General features: G+C 35.9%; 1 protein-coding gene across 1 annotated transcript; it reads left to right on the forward strand.

The window, feature by feature from the left end:
- Window positions 1–260: 260 nt before the first annotated feature.
- On the forward strand, window positions 261–20,527 carry LOC134847805 (tubulin-specific chaperone cofactor E-like protein). Its single transcript, XM_063865023.1, has 8 exons — window positions 261–1,276; window positions 4,608–4,785; window positions 10,553–10,772; window positions 11,529–11,693; window positions 14,557–14,784; window positions 15,451–15,567; window positions 18,106–18,287; window positions 19,172–20,527. Exons 1-8 carry the CDS (start codon window positions 689–691, stop codon window positions 19,384–19,386), a joined length of 1,893 nt encoding a protein of 630 aa, XP_063721093.1. The 5' UTR covers window positions 261–688; the 3' UTR covers window positions 19,387–20,527.
- The last annotated feature ends 5,215 nt before the right edge of the window (window positions 20,528–25,742 follow it).

Here is a 25,742-nt window from a genome sequence, read left to right on the forward strand (position 1 = left end):
TGGTATTCAAGCATCTGCGCTAATTATTAGAGTTACCAAAAACAATTACATTAATCAAAAGGCAAGGTTAGTAGCGCACAAATTTCAGTAATAGGGGTTTGATTGAATTGAAACCTGTTCGTTTGATGGCATAAATTAGCCGAGGCTAAACTAACATGTGCTCACTTATGAATATTGACTTCAGGATCTGGTTAACTTATTCTTAGCTAACATAACTTAGCCATAACAACATAAACTGAACTCAGTTTAATAAGTGCGACATCCGTTTTGATATCAAGTTGGTTATTGTTACTACTATTTAACGCCATTCAAAAGCCCAAAGAGCAAGAGAAACTAAAGAAGAGCACCTTTGCTATTGCAGGCACGAATTAAAGTCGTTTGGGCCATTTTTTATCTCGATTATCGTGAATTCGGACTACTTTTTTCCTATGTTTACTTACTAGTAACTTCATCTGAACCAAGACAGAACAGCTATCCTAGTTTTCAATTTGCACCTGCCACCTAGACCGAATATAGTATTATAATTTCTTCATCTTGAGATTGGATTCTACTAAGACGAAACTCAGACTCAAAACTGAAACTCAGAGAAACTGTTATTACCATTTTTTTTACCTCACATAATTTTTGATTGGACCAAGATTTTCTAATCGCTGAATAGCGTGGTAGTACAACTGACCAAGACTTTAAGATGACAACTTCGACTAATAATACAACAGAAGAACCGACTAGTGAGTCTTCAGTTAGTTCCAAGTTAACTGAGTTTGGCGAAAGAGGAACAACAGCTAAAGACACCGCTAAGAAAGCGAGAGCAGTGAGCAAAAGTAGAGTGCGTCTTCCACAGAAGTCGTTTCAAGGCAGTAAAGCTAACGGTCCTATTTTTCAGTACTTCATGACTGGTGACGATTACTCCTCGCCAGATACTGCTGGTGTGACCACCCCCACCAAGCGACGTCACTCCCCCCTTGGGTCTCTGAGTGACTATGGGGCTGGTAGTTTTGAGGGGAATGAGTTACCGGATCAGAGTCCGAGAAAACTGACCATCTGCGAGGCGATTGACGAGAAGTTCTCACATGTAAATTACAACGCGTCCCGCTTTTGTCCAGTTGATTTGTCCCCAGTTAAGTTCGAAAAAGACGGATCAGTTAGAGTACCCTGGACCCTAGTGCTAGAGGGCAGGAAAATAGGGTATGCGGGGGACTGTGAAAGTCTGTCTAAATATTGTGGAAATGTCAGAGAGCTGGATTTGTCACACAACGATCTTCAGTCTTGGAACGAGGTGAGAACAAAAAAAAACAGTTATCCTTGAAGAACAAACGAAAATGGTATCAGCTTGATGACGTAAAACAGTCATTTTCACTGTCCGAATTTAGTAAGAGGGAAATGATATGGTAACATAATAATTCTCAGCTGCAATAACACATTCCTTCCCTGTTTTCAAAAACGACAAGAATATTTAATATTGCTAAGGTATTTCAATATAATAAAGTTTAAAAAGAACTGCCCGTTGTGCAAAATGCGCTGAAAATTCAGATCACAGGTAGTTTTGTTTTTCCAATTGAGTAATGTTTTTGCGTGGTTGGAGCAATTAAATTTAAAGTTTTATAGAAAATTAAAAGATTTTCAATCGACTGCCTTAATCTGTGTAAAATAAAAAAATATATATTTTCAGATTTATTTTTAAGGTTTGTTGGGGAAGCCTTAGACTAAGCTTCAAAAGCTTGTTTTCCACAGCTGGAAGCTAACTTTTTATAGCTATAGTAAGTGCCCTTCACTTTACTCGGTCGCTTTACTGGGTCTCAATTACTTTAAAACGGGAAAATTTCAAATATGTTTTTTTTTCGAATCTCAGAGGGCTTATGGGAATCTTTCAAATACGGATCGATTCACGACTGAAATTGCCTCAATAGGTTGTATCTTTCGTCCCTTCCGATGTTTATTTATGTTATTTGATTTTGTGGAAAACCGAATTGAGAAATTAGCGAATACAAAGTTCCTACCATGATCAATTATTGAGCAACGATTCAAATTTTTTTTTGGAAATCGTTTTTTTTTGTTTTGAGAATTCTTTGTTTCTCGGAGATCGAAGGCAGGAGGTGATTAGTCATGTATTTAGCTTTCTGATGAGATAAAGGGTGCGAAAGAACGTGAATGGCTTTATAATTATACTAAGAAATTATCATTGAGAAAACCTCGAAATCTAAAGCGTTTGAATGTGTGTTTAAGCGATCTTGCGAGTGTTCAGTTATAATACTTTCCAACTCGCTTAAAATAGTGCTGATTTTGGTAGCACTTTTGCTGCATAGCTTTAGCGTTTGCAGTATAATCGCAAATATATATGTGCTTTATTGGTGGCTAGTGTTTTGACAACCTCAGGAGCGCATTGAGCAGATGCGAGGACTTTAGACTCTTTATCTCCAGGTTGGGGTTCAATTCCGGTTGTTCTTGCAGTTTTTTATCTCAGAAAAAGCGATTCAGTTTGTACTATTTGCTCTAGCAAGCGAATTTTCAAACCGTTTTTCCAGTCACGACAAAAATGGAATATCTTATTGCATCTTATACCGTGACTGAAAAGTATTCATTATGCTTTTGTTAACACCTGTGACGCTTATTTCTGGTCTTTGCGCGTAAAAAAAGTCTGATGAAATTTCCTGCTCACCTTCGGTAGCTAAAACAAATTAATGAGTTTGTTTCTTGTAGTGAACATCAAATTCTATATTCCAGCAAAATGATCAACTGAAGTTGAAAATTGACCAAAGTTATCTATATATAATACTAGTAGCGGGCTGATGTGCACGTTGCGCGGATGTGCAGAAGGTAACGACCACAAAAATCATTATAAACAAATATGAATTATGAATAAATTTTGAACAAACAATGAAAAAGTGTCTTTTTTTTGTCCTGGCGTTCAAAATGTTAGGTCGTTTTCATGGTAAAGGAATGAAAAAAGACTTCATTACACTAGCAATGCTTGTGTTATAGTATGATCCATTTTTTTCCCAACCTAAGTAGCAAATATTGTTGCGACGCAAATATTGCTGCGATAAAATGTGTTCTTTTTGAAAGTGTTCATTTTAATCGAAAACCAGCTATTAAGTACAGCCAATGCTAAGGATTTTAGCACAGACTATTATAGTTCCGACTTTCGTAACGAAAGTAACGGAATAATTGTGCTCGGGTGGTTTTTTTTTCAGACAAATTTCGACTTTTTAACTAGCAATTTTTGACGGGATTTTTTTTCCGTCTTAGAAGTTCCAAATTAGTTGAAGAAAGCTTGTTTGCCATAATTGATGCTTTACAAGGAGCGAAATCTTTACTTTTGTACTGCGAAAAACAGACTTAAGAAAAATTTAAATGCTAAAGAAAAATTTAGATAGTTTCAGAAAAATTTAATGACGTGTGGGGGGATGATTTTCACAAAAAACTTCAATTTTTAGAAGAAAAAAATTCAATTTGTTTTTTTTTTACATTCAATTTTTTTTATGTTATTACTGCTCCATGAACCTCAAAAGGCAGTCGGAACATTCAGGACTTCGCCCTGATACGAGCAGTTGTTTTTCTATCGATTATAGTAAAATTGTTCTTGAGCAAACTGTGGTATCTTTTGCGACGAAATATCACTTCACGAAAATTTTGAATACTTCACGACATTTTCTCAAGTTTTGATTTTTTTTGTGTTATAAATCAGGTAAATCAAGAGCGTTAAAGCCAGTGATGTTCATTAAAAAAATTAAATTAATTTAATTTTTAATTTAAATTTCCATTTATTTAAATGTGAAATTATGAGCCCACTCAACTTAAATGAAAAATTTTATTTTAAATCGAACAATTTAAATTGAAAAAAAAAAAATCAAATTGTTCGCGCGGAATTCGATCCGACGCCACAATACACAAATTAGTAATGTCAATTTGTTTCACTTTGCACAGTTCTGCGGGAAAAGCAAATAATCTAAATTTTGACGACAAAATTGATTAGATTTTTCTTGCAAATAGATATGCCTAAAAAATTCCTTTTCTACAAAATTGCGAAATTACCCAAAAGTGGCAGACGAACTGAGAAAAACAGACTTAAGAAAAATTTAAATTGCTAAAGAAAAAATTAGATAGTTTCAGAAAAATTTAAATTGATGCCAACAATTTTTATAATTTTCCTGAACAAATTGAATTTATATTTCAATTTTTTAATGGACATCACTGGTTAAAGCCAGACTAGTGTTAGGCGAGTTTGCAAACAGTAGATTTTGAATAGTTCCAAATCAACGGATATTGGCGAGAACTTATTGTTCCGACCGCTATTTGATCTGATTCAGTCGCCCTTTCTCTGAAAAACAATTGCTGGAATTTTTTTCGTTAGTTTTAGAGATTTTTTATGTTGTTTTCTTAAATCAGTTTGGACAGAATGTTGTGCTGCAACCAGCAATGCTTGTTATTTCAAGGTTTTGTCAATTTGAAAAACTAAATCGTAGTTGATCATCCGCAATGATTGTTTTTTTTTTGTTAAAACGCCCTCAGTTGAATTTTCGTGTCTCTGAATAAACCTTTCAGCGAATAGAAATTATTTATCCATTTTTTGTCGACTCGATTGTTCACAAATTTACTCGACTGTTCAGGTGGTGACGATTCTGAACGAGATGCCGCACTTGACTGAACTGATGTTGGGCCACAACAAACGCCTATGTCACAATGTAGATTTCACATCATCATCATCCATGTCACAATCGAAAGGCCAAAAGCAACAACACAGCATGAATGGAATCCGGAGCATGAGTAGTCCGGAAGAAGAACTAGGTAAATGGGATTATGGGAATTTCAACTCGCAAGTTTATTCCATTCACAAGGCGATGGTGCACTAAGTTATGGTATGTCTGGTATGTGGACAAGCATGTCCATTTTTTTCAACTCATGGCAAGTTTATGCATTAATTATAGCTCATTATCAGTACATACGCTATATAAAAGAGCTCACTTTGCTGTCTGTTACATAAGAGTAAATTATGCGTGAAAAAAATTGAGGCAAAGTACAAAGTATAATTGGTTGAGGCAGGTGGTTCCTTAATCCGAAGGTTGAATTTGGAAAATTCAAGGTTTGAAGGTTTAAAGTTTTTTTCTTTCAAGACATATTTTTGCAATTTATTGTTTTTTGGCATTTAGGGCTTATGTTTGTTTACCCTTGCGATAAGCAAGGGTATTGCAATCGAGTACTAGACTTTTTTCCCCGTAATTAACTCTAAGCACAGATTTCGTAAGTGAAAATGTTACATGTGTTTTACTGGAGAGGTGAATATAGTGGGTGCATTTTAGGCATGGGCCTTTTGTGACGGTTATGATTTCCTTAAATGATATTTTCTATGTCGAAATTTTTCTGTATCTTTTCGGCGCTTGAGTGTCTGCTTTAACTCCATGGGCCTATTTTCCGAATGATTTTTTTCAATTATTTCTTGTTTTTTTGTAAGAAAGGTTGGAGTTTTACAATATCTTTTAGAAAAATTTCGGTTAATTTGCCAGACCCTTTTTAATAACAGTAAAAAATTTAAAAACAATTTTTTCTACATTTTTTTTAATTTTCTTGTTTTTCCGTTATTCTTTTCAGTATGCATAATACATTTGTTTTAAACTTTTGCGGCTTTTGATTGTTCAATGAGCTGTTTTTTTTTTATTTTTTCTAATTGAATTTTTGAATTGAGTAAGTAATTGAATTTTTGAGCTTTCGCAATTTTTCAAATTTTTTTAAACGTTTTTCTACAACAATTGAAATTATTGGTTCATCGCTTTCCAGTCCATATTGATTTGAAAAATAGCTATTTCAATTGAAAAACGAGAACCAAACAAGCCTGAACTGCCGGGAAATCAGAAATTATTAAATTCAATTTTTTTAGCGTTTTCAATTAAAATTGCAGGACGAGTTCATCGTTTTGCAATATCAAGTTGAGTTGCTGTCTGCTAAGCTTTCTCATGCATTTGTTGAGTTTCTCCAATTTTGCGTAGGTTAAACAAAATACAAAACTAGCGAAATAATTTCTATTTTTTGTTCGCTAATGAAAAAAAAATTATGTCCAGCTATTTTTGAATAGTTTTGGGGTGTTGATCAGTTTTCAAGTTCTGTTTTGGTAAGTTCAGGGAGGAGGACATGAATTTTCTTAAGCTTTGTAAATCAGTTTTTTCGGCTCAACATGTCTCTGCTGAAAGATTATCAGATTAGTTGCCACATCACTGATTTTTCTTTTCTTGTAGTTGTTTTCTTGATATATCTTTTCTTGTTTCCAAGTTTTTGTAGTTGAAAGTGCAAGTTTTATTGATTCTAGTCTCAGGTGAGACTTAAAACTGTAGCGGTTTTTTATGACATCATATTTTTTTTTGCTGAACTTGTTGTCTGCTCGAAAGATTGTCGGCCATGTTTTCTCTTTTGTTCCGTTGCTTATTTAATACCTAAATTTCTGGCTTGTTAGCCTAGAAATAACTTCTATTGAGACCTGCAAAATTATAATTTTAGTAGAATTAGTTTTTTAACGTTTTCCATTTTTTCGGCTTATGTTTTTGTTCCGATTTTCGATACGAAAGTAACGGAATATTTGTGCTCGGGGTGGTTTTTTTTTCTTCAGACAAATTTCAGACTTTTTAACTAGCCATTTTTGACCGAATTTTTTTAGATCATTCGAAAGGTATTGTTGTCCTGAGATCAAATTTGAAAAGATATTTCACCTGTGATCTTTTTTCGTAAAGTTACGGGGGTTTAAAGATTGCCATTTTGGCCAATTTGGGACAATTAACGCGCGATATAATTCGCGCTATTAACGCGTCAGCGGAGAGTTAATCCGTCTTAGAAATCGTTCCAACTTGGTTGAAAGAAGCTTAATTGCCATAATTGGTTTGTTACAAGGAGCGAAATCTATCCTTTTGTACTTTATATGGCGTGTGGGGGGATGATTTTCATTTAAAAATTTCACATTTTAGAAAAAAAACCTTTTTTTGTTTTTTTTTTCATTGAATTTTTTATGTTATTACTGCTCCATAAATCTTAAAAGGCAGTCGGAACATTCAGGGCTTTGCCATGATACGCGCAGTCTTGTTGTTCCGACTTTCGGTACGAAAGTAACGGAATATTTGTGCTCGGGGTGGGTTTTTTTTTCTTCAGACAAATTTCGACTTTTTAACTAGCCATTTTTGACGGAGTTTATTTATATCATTCAAAAGATATTGTTGCCGTGAGCTCAAATTTGAAAAGATATTTCACCTGTGATCATTTTTCGTAAAGTTATGGGGGTTTAAAGATTGCCATTTGGGACAATTAACGCGCGATATATTTCGCGCTATTAACGCGTAAGCGGAGAGTTAATCCGTCTTAAAATCGTTCCAAATTGGTTGAAAGAAGTTTATTTGCCATAATTGATTTGTTACAAGGAGCGAAATCTATCTCTTTCTATTTTAGTGTGGGGGGATGATTTTCATAAAAAATTTCAAATTTTAGAATTTTTTTTTTCATTTTATTTTAATACATAATTTTTAATGTTATTACTGCTCCATAATACCTTAAAAGGCAGTCGGAAAATTCAGGGCTTCGCCCTGATACGAGCAGTCTTGTTTATGTTTTGTTTTCAATCGCAATTGGTGCGATGCTCAGCTGCGTCTCTAAGTGAATGTTTTGCGTGTGGTTGGTTACATGCAGGCTCGCCCGTTTTGTATGGCGCTAAACTATTGTTATTTCGCTAGCAATGTGTTTTTTACGCAGTTGCAATTTCATGACAAGGCGACCTTGCATCGAAAGCGACAAATGGTAGTAATTTAGAAGATAATAAAAATAGAATTAGAGTAGAAAATAGTAAATTAGAAGATTCGTAGAGCGCGAATATTTGCATCAAGCGAGAATTAGTACCGAGAACAACTTTTGATCAGAATCATTTAGAAATCAAGGTTGAAAGATAATCCCTCAATTTGATTCAAAATGACATTGTTTTGATCCGAGAAAAATTTCTGATCAGACTCAATTAGAAATGAAGGTTGAAAGATAATCCCTCAATTTTTTTTCAAAATGATATTGTTTTGATCCGAGAAAAATTTCTGATCAGACTCAATTAGAAATGAAGGTTGAAAGATAATCCCTCAATTTTTTTCAAAATGATATTGTTTTGGTTGTTTGTTTAAGAAGTTCAAACAGTCGAGATCGACTTTTTTCATATTTGGCAACGTTAGTACCACATTCTCCTGCTTGGATTCGAGCTATTTTATTTTCAGTCGTGCTCTACTCATTCCGGCATTAATCCGGCTCAGAAAAACTTCCAAATTGAATTGAGGTAATATATGATCTTGCTAATGCGTTACTAGGCAAGAAATATTTCACTTTTCTTCTTAGCGTGTGGGGCGTGAGTCATTTCATAATTCTTATATTTTTTTTACAATTCGAAAATTTCAATTTTGATCGAGTTCCGAAATTGAAATATCGCATGTATGTTACACAAGCAAGCTACTTAAGCGTAGAAAATGGAGGCCATTTTTCCACTTAAATTGCAATTTCATTCAATTTCTGAGCTGAATTTTTGCTTCAAGAGTTTGTTCAATAATTTTGAGCTTCGTGCTTTTATGTACATTCATTACTCGCGTCTACGACATGTGGGCCTCAATCTGTCTCTGCGTGGTTTGAGTTTCATAATATCTTGAATCCTGTTTTCTAATCTTTTTTTAAACCTTTTTTGTTGATTTTGCGAATTCCACGATGTTTACATTAGCGAGCGTAGTTTATTAATGTGATTCGCAAATAAAAGTGCTCATTTGGTGACATTGGAGATTTCTTAGAAACTGGTCTCTGCTTTTTTGTGGCGAGTGTTAGTCGATCGTTGAGCGACTGTGGAACAGATGGAAGGGCGTGGGACTCCTGGTTTTCATATTTGGTGGCAATTTTGCCGCATAGCATTGACAATATAAGCATCTATTTCTGCATCATTGTTGGATAGTTTTACCATTAGCAAGGTTTCAAGGGCCAGTGATGCAGATGCGAGATTGTCAGATTTGGTTTCCTAATTGTTTACTAAGTCTTGGCTTATTTCTAATAAACTTTAATCCCTGCATCATATGTTATGCAAAGCTCAGCTTCAAAAATCATTGTTTGGCCTTCAATTGAGGTTTGAGCTTTTGTTTCTTATAGAAATAGCTGTGACCCCTCAAGTCTGGTTGCAAAAATCTATGGTAAAAGGAAATAACTCATCTAAACTCTTCGACAATTTTTGTTCGAAAACGGCCGGAAAAGGTTCAAAGTAAATCTTTCACGAAAAACGATTTTGTTCGTCTCTGTTACAATTGAGCCGAGAGGTCCCAGTTTCATCTGCCTCCACAATCAAGCAGACACCGCAAGAAAATTAAAGAGAAAAGCATATTGTAGCCAATAGCATAGAGCTCTAGCCAAACAATAGCCAGACTATCTTGTTTAATTATCTTTACGCAAGCGAAGCCTGATGTATTACTACAGGGTATTTTTCCAAGCTAATTCGCAAATATTAGTGCTACTTTTGGTGGCCTTTTTAAAGCAGGCTGTTTTGGCATTTTTATAGCACGTGCTTTGTCATTCGATTTTTTAGTTCAATATATTCCCAAAATTTTTGAATTGCATAGTTTATACCCAATTCGGCTTTAAAGTTGCCAATTTAATGCCAGCAAAATTACTGTAGTGTACATTTGGTGGCGTTTTTGCTGCATAGCATTGGCAATTTATTAGGGCTCTTTTCCAGTTCCCCCCCCCCCTTTCATTTTTTCTGAAATTCATTACATGAAAGTCTTTTTAAAATAATTTTTAATGTTATAAACTGCATTAAAACGTGTCAGCGTGAACAGCTGAACAAATTTTCACAACATTTCTAACATGAAAATTGCCGTGTGAACAATTTTTGAACATCTCTTTCTGTAATTTAACAAAGGGGGGGGGAACTGGAAAAGATCCTTTATTAGCTTCTGTAGCTGCTTCATTGGAGGCTTAATTTAAGAGCTTTTCGAGAGCCCGTGGCGCGGAATTGAGACTCCTGGATTCAATTCCCGGTTGAAATACCTCAACAGACATTTTGAACAAGTTAGAATTTTAAATATCCGTCTTATTCGAAGTTTGCCTATATGTTGGATGTAGTTTTACCACCGCTATTTGTTGAAATAACATTTTTTGCTTCTTTTTGTTCTGCTTTTCCTTAGTTTGGGTTTATGGGTTTCGACCTATATTACAGTGCCCTCATATTGTTCGATGGCTGAAGACAGTTTTTGTGTGAGTGTGTGTGTTTTGAGGGGGAAGGGACTTCAAATTTTTATTACTTTTTTGTCTTAAGAGTTTTTTCGACTTAAACAGTTTCTGCGAAGATATTTTCGACTTATTTTTTTACCACTTGGTAAGTTTTTTCCGATGCTAATTTCACATTCTATTGCATGGGTATGTTTTTTTTCAAAATAAGTTATATTCATTTTGATACATCTAGCTTTTCGGCAGTTTCGAATTTTCAGAATGTATCTCAAGTAGTGCGAAGCTTTGCTTCGCCTCTGTGTTTAATTTGAAAAGCATAACTTAGTGTTCTGATTTTGTTTTTTAGTCAATTGCAACAGTACAAATGCGAGTAATAATGGAGAGACTGCATCAGGGGAGGAGCAAGTGGTGCAAGCGTCTGCCTCCATTCCGATGTCATCTTCCCATCTGAACGGAAGAGGAGGGTGGGACTCCTTCACAGTCCACCCCAATCTGAAGACACTGGTGCTAATCAACACAGGCACTACCATGCAGACTATTGTTAACCTACTACCCAAATTACCCTCGTAAGTTCACTCATCTGCTTCCGTCAGCCTTTTGAAATTCAGCTCGGGCTATATTGTATTCTGATCTGCCCCAGCTTAGTTTAAGAAACCGGCAAATGAAAAATTTTGCACTAGCTTTGCACTAAATTTAGACTAGCTGGTACGCGGCGAGGAAGCAGACAGTTTTATTTCATTCTCAAAAGTTTGCTCGAATCGCTCGCGGCTTGCATGTAAAATTTCTCGATTTAATGATTTGTCTGCTTTTTTAGTAGTTGGCTTACTGTTATTATGCTTGCGATAAGCAAGCGTTATCAAATCAAATATTAATTTTTTGCAGATGAAAACTTGTCTAATATAATCACTAAAGCATTTGATACCTTGGTTTTTAATCAATTAAGATTCTGGGTCTGACGCTGCACGTTTAGTTTGTGGTCTTGTTCAAACTAGTTGTTAAGACCATGATGATCGGAAAACAGGTGATTGAAACGAATCTCAGCCGAAAAGTCAAGAAACCAAAAGTTGGTTAATTTCGAACACCTGCTCTGTTTTTACATGGGATCATATTCGACGTTTCAAGTGACTATGAATTGCCGCCGGTCCAATGTTCCATTGCGAAAAACGTCCGAAATCTTGTATGCAAGCAAGACGCGCGTGCGTGTGTGTGTGTGTGTGTGTGTGTGTGTGTGTGTGTGGGGGGGGGGGGGGTAGATCAACTCTAGGGATGAGCCAATTTGTGTATGATGAGCTAAATGAACTGTTCTTTTTTGCCCCTTTCAGTTTGCAAGAGTTGCACTTGAGTTTGAATGGGTATGAAGAGATAGAAGACAGAGTGATGGAGACAGCTCAGCCCCATGTGAACGTGCACACTCTCTACTTCACAGACAACCAACTAAAACACTGGACTGACTTCAGAAAGCTAGCACAACTATTCCCACATCTCAGGTAATTCAACAAGCAAACGCAAAATTTAAATCAGTTTACCTTTAATTTGCGCGGTGTCAAGAAAAAATAAAGGATCTTGTGAACTATTCCCCCCTTTGACAGAATTACGATGACAGTAATCGTCTTCGATAGAGTTTTTTTATATTAAGGCTTTGATTTTTCTTATCAATTTTAATTATTTGAAGGCTATCTGGAAAAATTTTGAGAGCGAGGTAATCATAAACTAATTGTGTTATTGGAAATACTATTTCAATCGCTGTGTCATGTAAGGCCCAAGCTGATTTTATAGAAAATCCAAGGCTTTTTTCAAAGCAAGAACAAGTTTTAGTGTTTCTTGTCTGGTAACAAACCTAAAAGAGTGATCCACCCTGCTGATGATGTTTTGGGCTTACAATAAATAGAAGATATAGTGTCAAACAAAAAAATCAATTATTTTACTGAATTTGGATTTTACGAAATTGATTTTGTTTTCTATCCGTTAAAACATCGTCAAAAGACTTTTTGTCGAAAGAAAATCAAGCGTTTTTTTTGCTGATTCTCGCTTCGTTTATAGGGATCCTTTGCAATCTTTCTGAAGACGTTGTTTCAGCAAGTTATTTGTAAAACTTATCATACCTTTTTGCGTACTCCATGGACATGAGAAATTTTAATTCCGCGAGTTTTTCGAAAATTGTATCATTAAGAGTTTTTGATCTTCAAACTGCGTGTGATTTTTAATGCATACTGTTCAGCTTGTGAAATGACCGGTTTTTCGTTTCTTTTGAACACTTTTTTGATCGGAGCATGTATTGAAATAACTCCATGGAAAACAGGAAAAACAAAGGTTTTTCAAAAACAGTGAACATAGTGTCAGCATCATCTTGCGTATAAAATTTTGACCAATCTGATGTTTTCACTGATTTTCTGCATGCAATAGCTGAATAGTTCTTTTTTAAATCGAAAGTGTGTTTATTTTTTACAGGATAATTTTTGTTTAAGGTGAACTGCATAATTGTTAATTAAGTAAGGTAGTCAGTTTTTATAGGACAGTCAAACACGAAAATATCGAATGTTTTTTTAAACTGTTTTTATAAATTATTTTATCAATGACTGATTTACCGATAGTTCTTGCAGCTGTAATAATGTTACCTTTTGATAGACCATAAGCACATTGTATCGTACCCATTCATAGTTTTTGATCTCAGATAATTTAAATTATAGTCACCTATCAAAACTTTTACCTGAACCGTCTTTTCACTTTTTTGGCACTAATAGAACAGCCCTGAACTTTTTTTACAGCCTGAACCGTGTTTTCATTTTTTGGCACTAATAAAACAGCCCTAAACTTTTTCTGTTTTGTTTGGGTTGTCTGAGCCCTTTTCACTAGTTCTTAAATGTTATTTAACATGTGTCAGAGTGGCCTGAAGATGTTAACCATGTGTCACTAAACCTTGAAACCCGTCTTTTATTTACCCGTCTATGTATCTGAAGATGATTTTATTGAGACTTTGGCTATTTAAATGAAAGAGTTATTAATTTGATTGAAAAGTTGGACATTTAGAGAAAATATTTTCGCATGATAGCATTGGACTCGGTTTTAGTGATACATAACCGGACAGTATAACTAAAATGTGTTTTATAATGGTTTTTACAACTAAGGCATAAATTAAAAGAAAAACATTTTAAATAAAATAGTTCGGAATTTTATAAAGTTTCTTTCTGCATTGAGACAAAGTATTTATATAAGCATTATGATTGGGCAACATTGATTGTAACAACAAGTATGATTGATTTTTCAAAAACAGTCAACATACTGTCAGCATCAGCTTGCGTATAAGTTTTTGACCAATATAATGTTTTCACTAATTTTCTGAATGTATTAGCTGAATAGTTTTTTTTTTCGAAAATGTATTTATTTGTCACAGCATAATTTTTGTTTAAGCTGAATTGCATAATCGTTGTCAAGCAAGTTGATCATTTTTAAAGGACAGTCAAACACGAAAATATCGAATGTTTTTTTAAACTGTTATCATAAATTATATTATCAATGAGTGATTTACCAATAGTTTTTGCAGTTGTCATACTGTAACCTATTGATAGACCATAAGCACATAGTATCGTATCCATTCTTTGTTTTTGATCTCTTTTCAGATAATTTAAAATATAGTCACCCACTAACTTGTAATTGCCTATGGCTGCTTCATCAGAAGCTTTTGCAAGCTGTTCAAGAAAGTCAGTATCTATACTTTTTTCTGAGGACAATAAGGTAAGTTCAATATTTTTGTTTGTCTTCGGTTAAATGAATTTCGATCCACAAATTTTCAATACGAGAATCAGGTCTTAACTATGCTTTGACTTTTTTGGCACCAATAAAAAAAATCCTACACTATTTCTGTTTTGTTTGGGTTGTCCGTGACCCTATCAGAGCGGAAATTCTTAAAATGTTATTTTTTGGGGTTATATGTATCAGAGATATGTGAAGAATATTAGCCATGTGTCACTTAACCTTAAAACGCTGTCTATCTACCAGTCTATTTATCTGAGGATATTTTTATTGAGACTTAGGCGTTAAATGAAAGAGTTTAAATTTGATTAGAAGGTTAGACATTTGTAGAAAATATTGTCGTATGAAAGCATTTGACTTGATTTCAGTGATACATCATCGGATACTATAATTAAAATGTGTTTTATAATGTTTATTACAAATAAAGCAAAATTTAAAAGCAAATAGTTCGGAATTTTATAAAGTTTGTTTCTGCATTGAAAAAAAGTGTTACTATAAGCATTATGATTGGGCAAGTATGACTGTAGCAAACTTGTGTGAAATTTAGCTTTGCCGGTGTTAATTTGTGCTCTATTTGTGGGCAATAATGAAAGTGTTCAGGTACCTGTTTCTGGCGCATAACCATCTGACTCATATAGACATATCACTGGAAGGAATCTTTCCTGACTTGGAGAGTCTGCACATTGCAGGCAACAGGATGAACAGTTGGGAGTGTCTGGACAGACTGAATGATCTGCCTGCTCTCACTTCTCTCAGAATGTACAACATACCATACTATGATGACTCTGCACCAGATCCAGCCATAAGGAGACTACTATGTATTGCCAGGTCAGTCAATTCTCAATCTCATGGTCAATCTTTTCCCGCCCACTCTTAAGAAGATCATTTGTGAACAAATGCAACGCATTGTTCCAGGCACTACTAGAATCACTATCTCATTCATTAGGTTGTTGAGGGGAGGGGAATGTTTTTCTTGTTCCTCAATTGTTCTTGGGTTTCATAATTGAAACTTCGGTTTACTGAACCTATAATAAAATTAATTAAAGTTGCCTTACAGAAATGACTAGAAGTCAGTCATGAAACAGATAAATTGAAATTTGTTGTGATCAACAGATGAGTAAATGAAAAAATTATTTTTTGTTTGCTCTGCTACAGCTTAAGATAAGGATAAAAATTTTGATGTAATTGTAGCACTAGTTTTAGTTTTCGACATCCCATTTGGACCGATCGACACTAAATTGTTTAAAAACGACTTTTTTTGCAAATATATGCTTTTTTTTGAAAGAAGAGTTCGCGCTGCCAGAAGTCTATTCTTGCTCGTGACTTCTGCGAAATTTCTTTAAAATAATGTTTGAAATATAGGGTAAGGTTGTTCAAATCTTCACCTTGATAAGAAGAGAAGACCCTTTCTGTTTACAAATATGGCTTAACTGATTTGAATTCGTTTTGTTCACAAATGTTTGATTTGAAATAAGCTTTCCTTTTTGAATGTAGGCTGAAGCATGTGACTACTCTGAATGGAAGTTTGGTGACATCTGACAACAGAGTGGATGCAGAGAGATATCTAATCAGACACTACCTCGACACAGATCACACTGCCAAACCACAGAGGTCAGTGCGCGCTGCATCTAAACACAATGTCCTATACCAGTTTGTTGCGCTTTTTATCGATACATTACGAAGCCAAACTGCGCACTGGGTAGTCGCATAATTTGGTCTGTGTAGTTCTGTGGAATTCAGAGACAGGTCCATAAGCAAGTCCAGTTTTGAAGTGCACAATGTCACAAGTGAAGCTTGTGTGATAGTATGAAATCTATTTTTTATTATTGCAGTATGTGCATAAGATCGATAACCATCTATTAAGTACAGCAAATGCTAAGGATATTATTACAGACAATTAAGTTACAAATAGCACTTCAGCTTCAAGGTATCATGGATCTTTGTTTTTTTTGTAGAAATTTCAATTTTTTTTCATGAAAATTTCTTGCTAAATCTGATATTAAGGGTTCAATCTAAAATTCGGGCGTGAAATTCTTCTCTGCATAAGATGCTATTTGTTCCCATGCTTTGTTGAAAAGAATTCAGTTGAAAGAGTGAAAAGTAGTTTTCTCCTTTAAATAAACGGCTAATATCCTACTTAATTAGGGAAACCACTAGGGTTTTGCGTTAAATCTTTTTTTTGAAACTTTGAAATTAATGCATTTCGGTATCAGTACAATCAAAGGTTAAAATTTTGAAACAGGTGCATCCAGCATTAGCTGGGCCACTAGTTTACCTCCAAGCGACCGTGGCGCAAATGTGAGGACGTGAAACTCCTAATCAACAGGTAGGAGATTCGAATCCGGAACATTGAAATAGGTTTTTTTGATCGAATCTTTGCTGCGTAGCATTGGCAATTTGTTAAGAAACCGCAACTGCTTTATTGGTGGATAGTGTAAGTAAAATTACTAGTGGTTGTGGAGCAGATATGAGAACGTGTTACTCCTCATCTTAGCCAAAATTTTTCCCAAGCTGTACTTTTATTCTTTTCCTTTTTTCTGATTTCATTTTGTTTTGCCTATTCAGAGCTCTTTTTGCATTTTCCTCGATTGTGTTTGCGAAGCTCAGCTTCGTCTCTGTGTTAAAATTCGAAAGTTGAATTTTTTTTTCAAAAATGAAGTCTTTTCCAACTCTCAGTTGGCTATGTTCAATTTCATTCAATTCGAAATTCGACTGAAGTTGGAAGTAAAAAACATTGTTTATGTTGGTTATTCCAGGTTTGACTACAAAACTTTTTCTCTTGATTTTGAATAAACCTCAATATCATAACACATCTTCAGACTCTCATGACGGACATTTGTCATATCGCAACGAAGAATAACGGTTAATGAAGAAGGAATGATTTCTCTTCTTTTCTATGATTTGTTTTGTTACTCCATGGTCTTCATTTCCATGTTTTTACGCTGTAGAGGAATTCGCTAACCTGTCTGCCAGTTTTTTTTTGCTTTTTTGCAGAATGTAACATCATAAATCGAGTAGCCACACCAATTTCTTATTTTTTTTATTCTGGGAATACATTTACCACACTATCGAATCCATACTAAACAGCATTCTTAATTAAAACAATCGAAGAATCAATCGAGCTCTATCGAAATAGTTAAATTTGTCAATTAACGTGTTTTGAATCAGTTGGTTTTATCAAGAATGTACTTACATTGCTTTGCAGACTAGTATACTGTATTACCGAGCAGAAAGTTATCAATTGGATTTCCCAACGAAGTCAACGTTTTTGAACCCGAATAATGTTTGAACTTGATTAAACATAAGTGTAAGCGAACTGAAATTAACTCAAAAAAAGCAGTCATGAATGAGTTGGTTTTTCTCACGAGTGAATTAGTGAACAGATTAATTGTTACGCTTGCAATTTGCATGGGTTATCAAATCGGAATGAAGACTTCTTTCTAAATAACAAATAGTTTAACGAAACCAGCTGACATGGACAATTTCATAAAAATTCAAGTTTAACTACTGTGTGGGAACTAGTTACTACAGGGTAGTTTCAGAGTGGATTTGAAACTTTTAAAAGTGTTTTACAAAATTGTTTTTATTTCGGCTCAACTGGTGTCTGCTCAAAGATGTCGGCCTTGTTTCCGCTTCGTAAGTTTTGTTCAATTGCTGATTTAAATTTAAAATTTCTTGCTTGGCATGCTTGCCGTGAAATCCTGTTTGATAAAATAGGCTTTATGTAAATGTATGGGGTTGGGTTTTGGAAAATATTATCGTTTTTTTTTGCAAAAACTCTACCGATTTTCAAAAAAGGGATTTTCATAATTTTTGTTAGATAAATAATAGTTTTTTTTGGAAAGTTCCAAAAACTTAAAAACTTTTGTTCTACTTAAGACAAACAATTAAGGTTTTGGGCAAAGTCCAATTTTTGAAACCACGCATTTCGTCCTGCATCAGTATAGCAATTTCAACAATTATCAAACACGTACCTCTAGCTTTAATTGGGATCTAGGTGTCCGTCATCGAGACCTACGAAAGTTTTGGTTCACCTAGTTTTTTTTAAACTTTTTTTACTTGTGGTTTTATTATTGTGCTGTATCGCAAGTGGTGCGAAGCTCCGTATCGCCTTTGTGTTTATTAAACAAATAAATTGTTGTCGTTTAGATACCATGACCTGGTGAACAAGTACGGACAGCTGGGAAAACTGGTAGAGGTGGACTTGTCTCCTGTCGAGCAGATCACTCTGATGTTTCACTGCTCTGACATGGACATTTTTCCACGGGAGATCAAAGTGAAGCCATCCATGACTGTTTTGCAGCTGAAGACACAAGTGTCCGAAATCATAGGTGGGTCAGCCACTATTATAATGTGCTCTTTTTTATTAGCCTCCGGTCCTGTTCAGTGCGGGACCAACCGTGGGGGAGGGTGGTGTCATCCATTTCACCGCAGTCGGTCCCACCTTGAGGAGGCGGATGACGCTCGGACCCGTCCAACCGTAACCGAAGTCAGATTCAAACGCATGACACTCGTATTGAGATACGTGTGTCTAACCCACTTGGCCACGGCTGCTTGGAACGTATTATGGTCTCTGAACTGTTTTCGATAGAAGCATGGGCTAATATGAAGTGCATTTTTGAAAAAAAATCTTCGTTTAACGCGTTTCTTGAATTCGTTTTCATCTGATATGTTTTAGTGCAAAACATGGCCATTTGACTCTAGGGGTTATAAGATTTTTGCGAGGGGAGGAAGTGGGTTTTCGAAATCTTCTTTTGGGTCTCAATGTTCTACGAAAAGATAAAAGTCTCTAATGTAGCGTTCAATTTTTTGAAGCTTTTGGCCAGAAGATGTATTTTTTACGACAAGCCCTTATTTACTGTACACTGGAGCCTGAAAATAGTTTGAGGATTGGTCGACCAAAAACTGATGTGAACTAGTTTTAAGGTGACCCTTCGTTAATTAAGAGCGACAAAATAGAATTGGGTGCAGGCGTCGGGACCTCTCCCTGAAATTGCGACCGATCAGAGGTTAATTCAATATTTTCGACTATAACAGATGATTTTTTTTCCCTGAGGCCATTTTAGAATAGAAGATTCTTTTGCATAGAAACTATTTTAAATGTACTAACTTTATTCGTTCTGTGTGAATAGTGAAAAATTATTTACTTTTCTATCAAATTTTGCAGTGTTAAGTACATTTTTGGCATTTTTTTGCAAGAGATTGGTTGTTTTAGGACTGGCCGTGAAGGACTTCGAACTGTTTTACAAAGATGCGTTAGTTGCCGAGAAGTTTGGCCATGACAGTTCCTTCACACATCTGAAACTGATGTCCATACAACTGAGTACCATCTCAGGACTCACAGACCAGACAGAGTTGCATGCGAGAGTCACAGTGCAGCACCTCATACGCCAGGGAGTCAAGCTGAAAACGACCTCGAAACAAAATTAAACCAGAACCACAGAGCAGTTGTACAGAACGGGAAGGAAAGGAGAGATCGCAAATTCCAAAACTCGAAAAAGTACAGAAATTTGGTAATGAAGCTGATTTGGATGACGCTCACTGCATGTTTGCTGGCCTTTGTGAGACACTTTTAAGCAGAAGCGCCAATACACAAGTTTTGAGTTTTTATTTTAAAAAATGGCTCAAACGAACAATAATGACGAGGTTCAGACAGTCGAAAAATTTCAATAATACGACTCATTTTTGTTTTTTTATTGACATGATGAAAAACTAATCAGGCTGAAACCTATTAAAAAGAAATTGGCGCTTGTAGCACATTAGTAATTGTGTGTACATTTCGTGGCTTATTTTTGAGTGATGTTAAATAGATAGTCGGTTTTAAACTTCTCTTCGTTATTTCTCTGCTTAGCAGAACCTTAAAATAATGCGCAATTAGTTTGAATTTGAATGACTTAATTGTGTGGGAATAAAATTAAATGACCATAGCTGAAGCTAGATTCTGTTCATTCTGTAGTGCTTAGGGGTTTATAGCATCATCGGCTTTTTTCCTCTTTCGTTTTGGTGATTAGAACTTCGGTTTACAACCTCGGTTATTGAGAGTTATTATAAGTGATATAACACATTGACGGTTGAACTCGAAATTTGTAACCACGTGAACAGAAATCCAGTTTACCAAAAAAAACGATTCGAGGAAAAGAAGCCCCACCATTCAATATACTAGCTAATGTCTTCCTGTTTTCTCTTTGTAGTTTCTCTTTATTTCTTTCTCTGACCATATTCTCACTCGTTTGTAAATTGTACACTAATTGTATAGTATCTTCTCACTTTTTAATGCTCTTCACCCTTGTAGACTAACCTTTGCCATGTTTTAAATGACGAATACAAATGAATTGATACTGATATTAGCTACTGTTATGCAATCGTAATTGATAGAACTCATTGCCAGGGATATTATGATGTGATGATAGAATAGAAACTCTATTTGTTCCTGTCTCAGCCTGTGCTTTAGTTGGTGTAAAGTTAGTAGTGGTAGTTGAGAAAATAGATGTCGTTTCTTCTTATCGCCTCTCATCGCCTCATGATATTTATTTCCTAATATCAATTTAAGTATTTCTTTCTCTTTTCAAAATCAATATTGGTGAAGTACAGTTTCACTCAAGGTTCGAAGCAAATTAACAATTACTTACCAGTTCAAGAAAAAATCCAAGTTGTAGAAATATTACATCAGCCCAAGAAAATGCCCACAGTCGAATGTCCATATATATAAGAGACAGTTCAATTAAATTAAGGCCACGCATATGAAAAAAATGATTTATAGAGAAATATTTATACCATTTTAGTCACATTCAAACCATCATATTTTAGCGAATATTGATCGATCATAGGTGAAATAAATATATATTTTTTTAGAAATTGTGCTCAAGGCATCATAATGTTTCAGAAAGCGATTAACCACTTCAAACACGATTGATTTCTTGTTTTCTTGAGGGTGGGAACAATGATTCAGATGAGGATTGCCTGAGTTCAAAAAAACAAACGGGTGAAAAAAAAATGAAACCCATAAATCCATTTAAAAAGCATTATACAAAAAGTGAATAACTTTTATAATCGAGTTCTGAAGCATATAATCTTAGCTTTTGAATGTGCAAAAAAGAATAGGAAACTTTAAATTGCGAAATTTTCTTTTCAACCAAAAAAGAAACTTTTCAAGCTGTTTGAGTATTCGTTGATAATCCTCTTGAAAAAAAAACAGGGCAATTTATCCGAGTCGATGTTTTTGTGATGACTTCCCCTATACAGATGAAATGTTTTTGTACAGAATAAAGAAAAAAATAATCAAAGAAGTTGCTTTTTAAGGTCAAAAGAAGTTAAATCTTGGACAGGAGTTTAATGCAATTCCTTGTAAGACTTTGGCGTGAAGTTTCATTCGGCCTTACTAGGGTGTGGGGATGTGAAAATCTTGGCGGGATTTCCGTGACAACATTTTTTGGGAAGTCTAACTGGGTTGTGCACTCTTAGTGCTTCAGATAACAATAAGTAGATATCACTAATGGTTTAAATGATGAAATTAATTTCAAACAGACTTGCTTGCAAAAGTGAACAAAATGTAAAGTACGTGAGTTTTTTTAACTTTTCAGCGTGGTCATTTTGAAAACATGTGTTTTTACCCATATATTGGTGGCTACCACTTGGAGAAGATCTTAAAACTTTTTAGGCGACAGAAAGCCTTTTTTGCAGAAGTCTTTTGCATAATTTTCAAAATTCTGAAGTTTTGAAGCTCCTGTTTGCCATTTTTTGCTTGTTCGCGAAGTCTTGTTGTTTTCATCAGCCCAATCGTTTTCTATCAAATTTTTTGCCAGTGGCTTGATAAAAAACGTGACAATTGAAACAATTCGGTTTTTTACCCTTTTCTGAAGAGCATTTTTAATGGAATGCTTTAGACAATTGATTGTAATCAACCAGCTCTGAGCCCTAAAATTTATTTAAGAACGCGCCACTTATAATAATTTTGAACGTATTTTAGAAAGTTATATCAATCATTAAAATCTGAAAAAGTTTTTCACATTTTTTATGAGTTTGTTTTGCGTTTGTTTACTAGGTCTGAACATTGGAAACAACTTTAAAGGAACCGCCTATTCTTCAAAAATTCCAATCTGATATATGATCACCTCAGAATTGCAACTCATTTGATCAAATAATTTTGAAATGCAAAGCTGCTTAACAGCAGAATTGTAAACGATCAGACGAAACAATATCAAAACAGCCGACTACTCAACAAGCAGAGCAGAATGTTCTCACCACAATTGAAAGCCCAATAAGGAGAAAAGAAAAACCCAAAATCTGCATAAAAGTTAGCTTTTGATTCAGTAAAAAAAAACGAAGAAGAACTGCGTGTGTATGCTTGAGTTTTTGCTCAATTTTACCCTCGTTTGGAAAAAGTTACTTTTAAAATTGTTTTTTGAAACTGTTTTTAGCATGCACGAATAGCAGTTAATAAAACCAGGTCGTTGTTTATCCGAATGTTTTTTCTCTTTATTAAGAAAACCCGCCCAGAAGTTCTATAACTTATAGCCAAAGTACGAAGAAAAATAACAAATACTGGACTTTGGATTCTTTTATGTGTCCGATAATCATGATTTACTCTGTTTGGCATGTAAATTCTGAGATCTCAGTGCTTGTATGAACTGCATACATTAAATGTAGTTGTTGCATAAATAATCTTAGAGATTAAGTTCATTTGATTATTGTCTGTTCTACTTTTGCTTACAAGTTTTTGCTCAATTTTGCTTCATTTGAGAAACTTTGAATTAAGATTTTCTGGGTTATCGATGGTTGTCAAAATGACTGAATTGGAACAAGTTGGCATTGGATTTACACTTGCATTCTGCTTACCTGTGACGAGATTGATACTTGGAATAATAATTTGTTATCGCAATTTCTTGATTTTTCACTTGCTTAGAAAAAAAGCCAAGAGGACGTCAACTGATACTCTAATTTTATGCAATCTTTTATCCGACGGATTATACGGACTGCTGTTATTTCTTGCAATCCCTTTAAATATCCTTCACGTCTCGCTTCTGTTTGTAAGTAAATGAAGATGTTTCTGTTTGTAAGGAAATCAGATGACAGGAAACCGACGCAATAAAATTAACAAGAGAACAAAAATTTATTGTCCTGTGGCCTTGGAATGCAAATTATGCAAAATTTGCATTCTAAATATATTAGGATCCTTATTGATTTTTTCGAGAAAAGAACTCTTGTTGAAAATTTTTGATTGACTCATCAATTACTTCAACATAGTTTAGCCACTTCCAAACTAAAAGTTATCTTTTTTTTCTGGAGGAAACTTCATAATAAAAATGCAAAAAAACGTTAATAATTTCCTAAAATTGAAATAACAAACATCTTAAGCTAAAAAAACTTGATTGGTGATTCTAATGTATTACATGCTATAGAAAGTTGAGCGTAAGATTGATCCGTTTTTAAGTTAAGTAGTACAGCAACCAAAGGGTAAAGTTCGAAACAGTTGAATCTTCGAAGATATAGTCCCTCTAATGGCAGAAAACTCATGTGAAGTAAAATCGGCGGATCCCCCCCCCCCCAAATGGGAACATCAGTGGCTAGGTTTATGAAACTCATAGGACGGATACTAGAGATGATTTGACCCGGGCATGCAAAAATCCATAACACCCGGACCCCCCGGCGCCAAGTGATAACGGTCCCCGGAAGTGTAAATTGCCCTATCAGAACTCGGTAGATAGCGGTCGGAATGGAACCAAAATATAGTATCTTATAGGCCTAGTTAAGGGGAGCTTAAGTTTGGAAACCCAGACCCCTCAGACCACCACTTCCGGTTTTATGGCCTAAGTAAACAAACCCACCCCTAACTTCCGGAAGTCGTTTCTCGGCCTCCAATGATTGCAGGGAGCTGAAACTTGAAGGAATGATAGGTAGTGGCAAGATACATCTTGTATTATAATTTGAACCAAATCCGGCGGTTGGACCGGAAGGTATTAGCACTTGGAAAATAGGCAATTTGGACCGGAAATAGGCAATTCACGCAAAATATTGAGCCAGGGCATACCAATTTTTTTGCGGCAATGGACATAAGATACGACCCCGAAAAAAGACCCCTCGTGATTGAAACCCCTCCAGTGACTCCTTCCGGTGTTAATAGCTTTTTCCCGGGAAAAGTGACAATGGACCTTAGAAATGGGATAACTTGGGAAGTATTAACGGGATATGGATGAAACTTGGTAGTTAGGACCCCCATGAGATTCTGAACCCAAATATGGAAGTTTGACCCCGGTCGACCGCTGGGTGACCTTAAGTTGACGTTTGGACTTTTTGACCCCAAAATTGCAGGGAAAGCCCCAATATTTAAACCGGAAAGTGGCGTATTCACCAACCCAACCCCTGGAAACGAAAATTGGTCACCTTGCTAAAATTTGGGAGGAAACTTAAATATATTGGGAAATGAGCAGAAGCTGATAGAGATATAGCTTTTACTTTACAACATTGGAGTAGAGGATTTAATTTAAAGTGGACTTGGTAAACATTGGGTTCAATTTAGCTCGACGAAGGATCTATTAATAGCAGTTCAACTAGACTAAAGAAAAGTAGTCCCAGAGTAATCTAATAGTAATAGGACCGCGGCATGAGAGTTAAGTTTCCTAAATATTATGAATGGACGGGGAATTTACTTAGCTTTCCGGAGATGAATTTTTGGTTTAATTTGACCCCTGATAGACGAACTACGTTCCCCTGATAGCTAGAAGGTCGGGATTGGAATAGAGTACAGATAGAAAAATTAGATGCCTGAAATGAATTAGCTACCCATAAAAAGGGTCTCCCACTACCCTTGGGAGGTCGGAACGTTAACGGGATAATTGAAATAAAGACCTTTGGAGGATTACTGAGTAAACATAGCATGGATTGGAGGTTGAGTTGAACTTGAGAGCTGAAGTTCACAGAGTTCAGGAATTGGTTGAAAAAGTTTGATGCAAGGCGAAAAGGAGGGTCTTAGGGAGTTCTCCAGACGAGTCCGTTCCCTTGGGGATCTAGCCAATGTGAACATTGGAGCCCAAGCTAGAGATGACATGAACCGTGAGCAGTTCATCGACGAGCTGTTTGATGTGGAGCTCCAAGACCAGCTCCTGCGGCAAGACTTGGAGAGCCTCGCTCAGGCCGTTGCTCGGGCCCAAGCCCTAGAGCAAGTCAACAAGACGTCACGGGCCAGAAACAGAAAGAGGCTGCATTTCGCGAGAATGGCCGAAAATTTACCAGAGCAGGGGGCAGAGGCGAGCCGCAGTGCTGGTGGACAGAACAGTCGGCTGCCACTTATAGGGGCCAATTCCGGACGACAGCAGGCAGGCACTGACCCCCGAATCGACCAATTGGTGAGTGTCCAGAGTAATCTTTTGACACAGATGCATAATATGGCGTCTATGATGGGTAGGTTTGTCAATTCTATTATTCCTGCCTCCCACCCGGAGATTTTACCCCGCCCTGATCAAACCCAACGACCCAGGCAGCTCTATGATCCTTACCCCGGCCAGGATAGTCGGAGTTACCAGAAAAGTGGAGTCGGACGCTAGAGGGTGAAGAGACAGGTACCTCGTGGCAACTGCTACGCATGTGGCCAGCCAGGACACTTCGCGAAGGAATGCCCCCAGAAGACCGCGGACCATTTAAACTACCAAGGGCCGGGACAGTGAGCGGATACCCAGGAGGTTTTGTCCCGGCCGACTTAAAAAACCAACAGTCGTACCGTAGGAGTCCCACTCCTAGCGGCTCGACCCAACAAACCCCGAATTCCCAGATGCCGCCTCGGATTCTGCAAT

This window comes from Symsagittifera roscoffensis, chromosome 6 (genome assembly GCF_963678635.1).
Source record: "Symsagittifera roscoffensis chromosome 6, txSymRosc1.1, whole genome shotgun sequence".
Taxonomy (NCBI): Eukaryota; Metazoa; Xenacoelomorpha; order Acoela; family Convolutidae; genus Symsagittifera; species Symsagittifera roscoffensis.